At 26.0% G+C, this 8,072-nt stretch overlaps 1 protein-coding gene across 1 annotated transcript; it reads right to left on the bottom strand.

Annotated features, from left to right (window-relative positions):
* Positions 1-215: 215 nt before the first annotated feature.
* Arp5 (Actin-related protein 5) lies at positions 216-7,775 on the bottom strand. The gene is made up of 7 exons (XM_015331017.2): positions 7,393-7,775; positions 6,995-7,309; positions 6,635-6,915; positions 6,347-6,565; positions 5,953-6,254; positions 5,696-5,876; positions 216-5,614 (listed from the first exon to the last, which is right to left on the bottom strand). The coding sequence occupies exons 1-7, from the start codon at positions 7,493-7,495 to the stop codon at positions 4,991-4,993; spliced, it is 2,025 nt and encodes a 674-aa protein (XP_015186503.2). The 5' UTR covers positions 7,496-7,775; the 3' UTR covers positions 216-4,990.
* Between the last annotated feature and the right edge of the window lie 297 nt (positions 7,776-8,072).

Genomic DNA, 8,072 nt, shown 5'->3' with positions numbered 1-8,072 from the left:
TTGTGAAATTACAAACAATTAAAATTTATTTAAAAACACAAATTATATATTTATATATGTAATATAAATAAATAATATTCATTGTATTATAATAGTAAATGGGATTTCTCAAAATTTGAATTTGTTGTATGGGGTCCTATTAAATTATAATACGTCGCTGCTAACATATATATATATATATATATGTATATATAATTCTAATTTTAATTTGAATATTTATGTTTTTAATCTCCCACCGATCAAAGAAACTCAAAATAAAGAAATTCTTTTCACCCTTCTTTGGCACATATTCAAACAAACAAAAAAAAAACAAAAAATCGTAGTAGAATTTAATAAGCGTTATAGTTACTGTATTGTTAATAATTTTCATGGGGTCTAATCTAAAAAAAAAAAAAAAAGAAGGAATAAACAAGAGAAAACAAGGAATACATACTTGCGAGCGAAAACAAACAAACAAACAAATAAATAAAATAAAATAAAAATAAAAATAAAAATAAAAAGAAATAAATGGTGCCTAAAGCTTCGATTTTTAACGAAAGAATAAAAAAAATTCACGTGTCGACGAACTTAACGAACGAACGAACAAACAAACAAACAAACAAACAAACAAATAAATAAAATAAAATTAAATTTAATAAAATAGTCACATAAATTGATACCCCTTAAATAAAAGTAAAAAGAAAAAGAAAAATAGAAAGAAACAAAACAAAATGAAATGAAATAAAATAAAATAAAATAAAATAAAATAATAATACAAATAATAAAAAATGTGGCAAAAGGGCAAGAAAAAAAAAAAAAAAGAAAAAATCGTCATTCGTTGAGAAACAATAACAATTTGAATACTAAATTTCCATTTGCCCTGTGACCAACAAAAAAATACTACCACGATTTAAAAAAAAAAAACATAAAAAAAAAACAACCACCGGAGTTAGAAAAATTATACATATATATACACAAAAATTACATACATACGTTCATATCGATGATAAATAATAATAACACAATAATATTTAACACGTTGACGCCGGCGCCGAATTTCAGTGTCTGCGCTGTGGGGCGGCACTCGTATCTAAGATGCGCTTCATCTGGCGGCACGCGATTTTTGCTTGTTCAAACCTGGACCAAGGTAAACCACCGGTGGTACGCGCCGTCCGATGGGACAGTCTAGCGCGAGCCACCGGTGGTACACGCCGTCTGATGGGACAGTCTAACGAGAGCCACCGGTGGTACACGCCGCCCGATGGGACAGTCAAGCGCGGGCCACCGGTGGTACGCGCTGGCGTGAACGTATTAATAACACAAAGATGTGTTGATTTGTGGGTTTTAAAAATCCCTCCCGAAAAAAATACGCGTTTTACATATTACAATAATAACAAACGAAAAATATGTAAATACATGTATACATGAATGATACGTGTATGTGTATGTGTTTGTGTGTAAATATAATTTTTAATTAATCATTGTATTTATTGCGTTGTGTTTGACCATACTCGAAGCCAAATAATAATCGAATACTTTAAAATTTTATTTTTGTTTAATTGTATATTAAATTGTTTAACGAAAAAAAAAAAAAAGAAAAAGAGAAAGAAAAATAGAAAGAAAAATAGAAAAACAGTGGAAAGATATGAATTATTATTATTATTATTAATAAAAAAAAAATATATATATATTTCACTTTTAAACCTTTCTATTAAAATTTCATTTAAAATATAAGAATACACATATATATGTATATATATGTAATATACACACACATAGAGACAAACACGTGGACGTTAGGTATATTAATTATGTATATAGTATACAAATATACATAAACATATGTATGCATGTATGATATAAAATACGTAAGACGTATGTATGATTGTTTTTTTTTTTTTTTTTTGAGATAAGAGATATGATTATTAAATATCTTGAAATATATTAAAACAACAACAATAATAATAACAACAAAAACAACAACAACAACAGAAATAAAAATAAAAAGAAAAATATTGAAACAAACGATAATAAATATGACAAAAGAAAAAGAAAACAAATAAAAAAAAAAACAAAAAAACAGAAAAGTAATTTAAATAATTACAAAGAAATGAACAACAAAAACTACCCCAACCCGTAGATAAGTTATACGCAGGTATATAATAATATTAATAATAATAATAATAATAATAATAAAGAAAAAGAAGAAAAAAAAAGTAAAGTTATGTACATTAAATATAAGGAATGCGATGTAACGCACTTTTGTAATAGCGATTTTGAGAAAACTGTAAAACAAACTGACAAAAAATAATATAATAAATTATAATAAATAAAAAAAAAACACAAAATGAAATTATTGACACTGAAAGTGGTCAAAAAAAAGTAGACAAGAAAATGAAAGAAAAGAAAAGAAATGAGAAAGAAGAAGAAAAAGAAGAAGAAGAAAAGAAAAAATGTTGACGCTTGATATTATTATTATTATAGTTTTCACTGACATATCCTGGTTATAAATAAATAAATAAAAAAAATAAAATAAAATAAAATAAATAAAACACACATCCTTCTTATTAAAAAAAAAAAAAAAAAAAAGTAAAGTACATACTACATAAAATAGCTATCATGATAATGATTTTGTTTATAAATAAATAAACAAAACAAAATAAAAATATTAAACGAAATAAATTAAAATAAAATATAAAAATAGAATATTTTATGAACTAAAATTATCAAATAATTATGATTACAATTATCACATGAAAATAATGCCGATGATGACTATGACGTTGATGATGATGATGATGATAATGCTGATGATTATTATTATTATTGTTATTAAGTATTGTAATATTATTGAGATATTATTATGTTTATTTTTATGATAATTATTAACCGAGATTAGATTAATTTAACAATAAATGATACAATTAACCCCTTTCGCACCCAATATGGGGGTTTATCATGGATGACTCGTGTATGGGTTGTTAATAACAACAGGGTTAAAGCAAGTATGTACTGTATATATATATATATATATATATAATTGTCATCCTTTACCTTATTGTGTATATTTACAGCCCTTATATTAATTATGTTGTCAATTAATGAAAATTCTTTGTTAATTATTATTACTTTTAATATTATTCATTATTATTATTATTATTCCCATATTATGATTATTATCATACTACAGCAATATTATCAATATATGTATACATAATATACATATATATATATATATATTTTTAATTAAATTATAAGTAAGAGATATAATATTATTGTTAAAAAAAAAGGTAGAAGAACAAACAACAACAACAACAACATAAAATTGCCCTCACTTTTAGCAAAAGATATTAAAAAAAAAAAAAAAAAAAATTAGAATTTTGTCTTATATTTTTTTTTTTTTTTGGATCAAATTCTACCTCAAGTTTTATTACAATGAGAGCATTAAAGCAGTACGTACAACATATATACCTTGTACGTAAATAAATAAATAAATAATAATAATAATAATAATAATAATAATAAGTAGGTATCCTCAACGCAGTAAAAAAAAAAAAAGAAATAAACACTTATGTGCGCTTTTAAACCTTCCACATATTGCGAATGATAAAAAATAATATTAATATATGATATATTATTTGAAATACTTGAACAAATGATATAAAAAATTATTGATGTGCGGTGACCTCAATCTGTGATAGTTAAAACACGATGGATATTATACTTAAAATTAAGGATTTTGTTTGATTAAGTTTAACACATGTATGTTTCCATTTTTGTGTTTATAGCGAATACACACACACAAAAAAAAGAAAATAAGAATATATTCTATTCATTTAATTATTATTATTATTTTAATTATAATATATATATATATATAGGGATAGTAGAAGATTAGCAGAAATTTTCGGTCCAATGTATCACCATCGATGTCATTAATGTGTTAATTGATTTGATATATTGGAAAAACAATTCTTCAAAAAATGGTCTGCAAATTTTGTCCTTTTAAAAAGCGTGTAGAAAAAAAAAAAAAAAAGAAAAGAACACCTTTGTAATTTGTTCCTCGATAAAAAAAAAAATTAACAATATATTATATTAAGAAATGTAGTTTGTGTATTATATTAAAATATAAAATGAAATTACAAAAACAACTTGTATAGAAAGAAGGAAAAAAGAAAAGAAACAAATAACAATACGTAATGAATAATAATAATAATAATAATAATAATAATAATAATAATAATAATAGAAAAAGTGATACAGTGTAATTTTCATTACTATAATTTCAATGAAATTATGTTAAGTGATGAAACTATGTGATAATACAGCACATGTTTCATCGGTGACATTAAAAATGAATGAATTTTGATTTACTTTCATTGACAACGTTTCTTTCTTTTCTTTTTCTTTAGAAATGAGATATGCAGGGTCATTAAATAATATTAGCAATTATATTTTCAATATGTTGATTATGTGATATTGTGATTTTAGCATAAGTCCTAAGACATTAACTCGATTGAAGTGTACTGATGAATGAGGTCGCTGTTAATCAATGATTTAATTGCAAAAGGTGAGGGATGATGATGACGATGATGATGATGATCATTTTCACATTTTTTAGGCCATCCAAATGTATATCTAATTGCACAGATATCGACTATTCTCAGAGAGAGAAAGAGAGAGAGAGAGAGAGAGAGATAAGGAAAGAAGAACAAATAATATCCAAAATAATTGTGTCTCTGACTGCTAAAAGAAAAAAATGAAAATAAGTGCGATGTAAAAGAAATGTATATTATAATTAGTATAAACAGACTACAATGTAGTTTGTTCGTAATAAAATAAACGAACAAAACAAAAAAAACAAAAAAACAAAAAAGAAAACACTTGTGTAATAAAGTAGTTATCATTAACAAATTTCTTATCAGTTTGTTCTGTTTGATTTTGTCAACTTTACCTCCACCATTTTCTCCTTAAATAGTATTGTATCAAGACTTGTATAATTCAATGTTCTTTATTCAATTTCAACATCGATTATAGCATCTTCAACGATCACTTGTTCACATGTTACAGGAACTTGTAATATAGGTAAAGGATCAGGTGATCGTGTGTACATGTTACTAGCAGTATGTTCCTTCAAATATTCACCACCTTTTTCTGTATACTCTTTAAAAGTAACAAGATATTCAGGTAAATTACCACTCAAACCAAAATCTCTAGCACCATACCAAGAATCTAAACTAGTGTTTTTGGCTACGTTGATTTGAAAACTCGAACCAAATGGTCTTATTTCTTTGAGTTCACGTTTAAGTCTTTCAAGTAATCCTGGAAATGCTGTTGATCCACCGGTGAGAAAAACGTTGCTTACCAATCGTTTTTGTTGTACAGGGGAATATAATTTTAAGACAAATTCAATAGTCTCGGCTAGGCCAGCTTCTATAGAACCTATCATCGAAGGTTGAAAAAGTAATTCGGCTGCTCTCAATCGTTCAACTCCAACATGTAATTGATGAGTTTCTCCAGGTATTAAAGGAACGCTAGAACCAGCACCATCAAATTCTGGATCATGATGACGAAGAACGTCCTCGAGTTCTATTAATTTTTCTTGTTCTAATTCTGAATCTGAATCACCACCTTCCTGTCACGCAAAATGTATTCTATTATTAGAACTAACTCTCATTTCTTATATATATAATAATAATAATCAAATTTCACTAACCCTATTAATAACTTTATATACATCCCAGTCTTCATCTCTCATACCAAAATCGTCATCACGTTTGTCTTTTCTTGCTAATTGACTAATTATACGCATTCTTTCCTGTGCAGCTGCTGTTCTACGTTTGGCCATGTCTTGTCTACGTTGTCTCTTTGCCATACGTTTGTCTAATATTTCTTGTCTAAAATTATTGATTAATATTTATTCTCATTAACATTTCTAATATTTTAATTTGAAATATATATATATTAATTAACCTTCTCTTTCTAACACCAGAAATCCATTCTTCAAAGTCTTGTTGATCCTTTGGTTGTAAACTTGATTTTATTTTAGGTTTTTGATCTTCCATAACGATGTTCTCTTCTTGCGAATTGGCAGCGACAATCTTTTGTCTGGTTCTTTCAACCTTAGCTTGTAAATTATTTATCATTTTAATTAGATCCGCTTCGTTTGCCAAAGAATAAGTTTTCAATGCTTGATCAAACTCATCCGTTTCGCCTTCTTCCAAAAGATCTTGTATTGCTAATAATTGATTCAAATTTTCCTCATCTTCAGCTAACTATTTGATCAAATATATTTTCAATTTATATTACACATTCAATTAAACAAAACAATAATATTAATAATAACAATAAGAATCATTTGTTTTACTCTTTCTTCTCTTTTTCTTGCATTGATTTCCATCAATCTCCTAGCTAATTCCCTTTTCCTTTCTTTCTGTTGTTCAAGGGTTAAACCAGGAGTACTAGAAGGTGCAATGTAAGGTAATTGAACCCTCAACACATTGGCATCGTAGTAATCTGGATCAGCCCATTTGGAAACAACTTCTTGATAATTCAATGCAATCATGGAATGTTCATGTATCAATTCCTACCATTATAAATATTTCATTAATTTAATAATAATAATGGAGAATATAAGAATATACATTACACTTACTTCTGCACGACTAAGAGTTATTGCATTAACATGTACAGGATATTTAAGTTGAAGTAATCTGTGCATGTAAGATGTAATATGATAACCACCAATATTAATTCTCCTAGCATTAACTGGATCTGCTTTGCCATCTAATACGGGTATTATATGGGTTGTATGATATCCAATGCTAACGATTAAACCATCCGATGGACAATTGTTATGTTGATATGAAAGTAGACAATCAACACCATAAGCTATTGATGGTACATTGTAACATTCGAATAAAAGTTCAGCCATTACTGAAACATTTTCATATACTTAATAATATGTTTTGTTTCTAATTAAATGTATTCAATATTGAAAACTAATGCAACTTACAATTTCGTGAATAATTAGGATTCAAAAAAGCTTCTGTTAAGATAATTGGATGATTAACACAACCTTCCGTATCAATTCCCATATGGGTAAAGGTGTAATCAAAGATTTGTTCTTGAGCTTCAAAATGAGTAACAACATTTCTGTCGAATTGTGTTTTCAATTGAAATCTTACAGCTTCTATGTTAACTATGTCGTTTCCTACTTGAGGTTCTCCATCTTTCTTGCCACGTTCCTTTCTTGGTTTTGCTATGAGATTCTTAAATATTAACTGTGGTTCTTTTTCAGTAGCCCAACCAACCCTACAATTGTATGAACCTAAAATGAAATATATTTTAATATTTATTTCAAAAACCAAATATTCGATCTTATACAATATTAAGTGTAAAATAATATCTTACCATTATCGATAACCAATGGTATATTTTCATTCTTTATTTTATATGGATAACTATGAATAATATCTGGAACAGCTTTTATATCTTTTAGTTCAAGAATTTCCATATTAAATAAATTTAAGGTGCACTGATTTAAAATTACAACAACATATTTCTAAACATAACCTCTTAAGTGTCACTGACACTTCATTTATTAATATATATCACTGATATATTATTATTAAAAATTAAATACAATAGACACACACACAATATATTAAGAATAGTTAAATAAATATTTTCTCATTATTATGTTATTAAATATATTGCCACATTTTTAATTAATTTTTAATCATTTTATGATATTACGCAGGTATAAACTGTTACGATGTGAAATTCGTGCGATTGTACACAACGTGATACGTATTTGGTTCGAGTTCTATGACTTACGTAGTAATGGCGCCAAATTTACGCTAGTTTAAATATGAAGTTATATTGTATATCATTATTTTCTATCTTTTTCGTGATTAATAATTAAATCCAATATTAAATATTAAAATTAAACATAAAAATTAATAAATGTGTAATTAATTCTCGTATTTTGAGAAATATTTAATAAGTAATTCTCATTTTAAATTGTAAAAAAAAAAAATATATAAAACGAATAGAACAAATGAAAAAATTCCAAGTTCGATATATCGACA

This window comes from Polistes dominula, unplaced genomic scaffold (genome assembly GCF_049000335.1).
Source record: "Polistes dominula isolate Pdom_NZ unplaced genomic scaffold, Pdom_raw_medaka contig_78, whole genome shotgun sequence".
Taxonomy (NCBI): Eukaryota; Metazoa; Arthropoda; class Insecta; order Hymenoptera; family Vespidae; genus Polistes; species Polistes dominula.
This window is presented reverse-complemented; position numbering and strand designations above follow the sequence as displayed.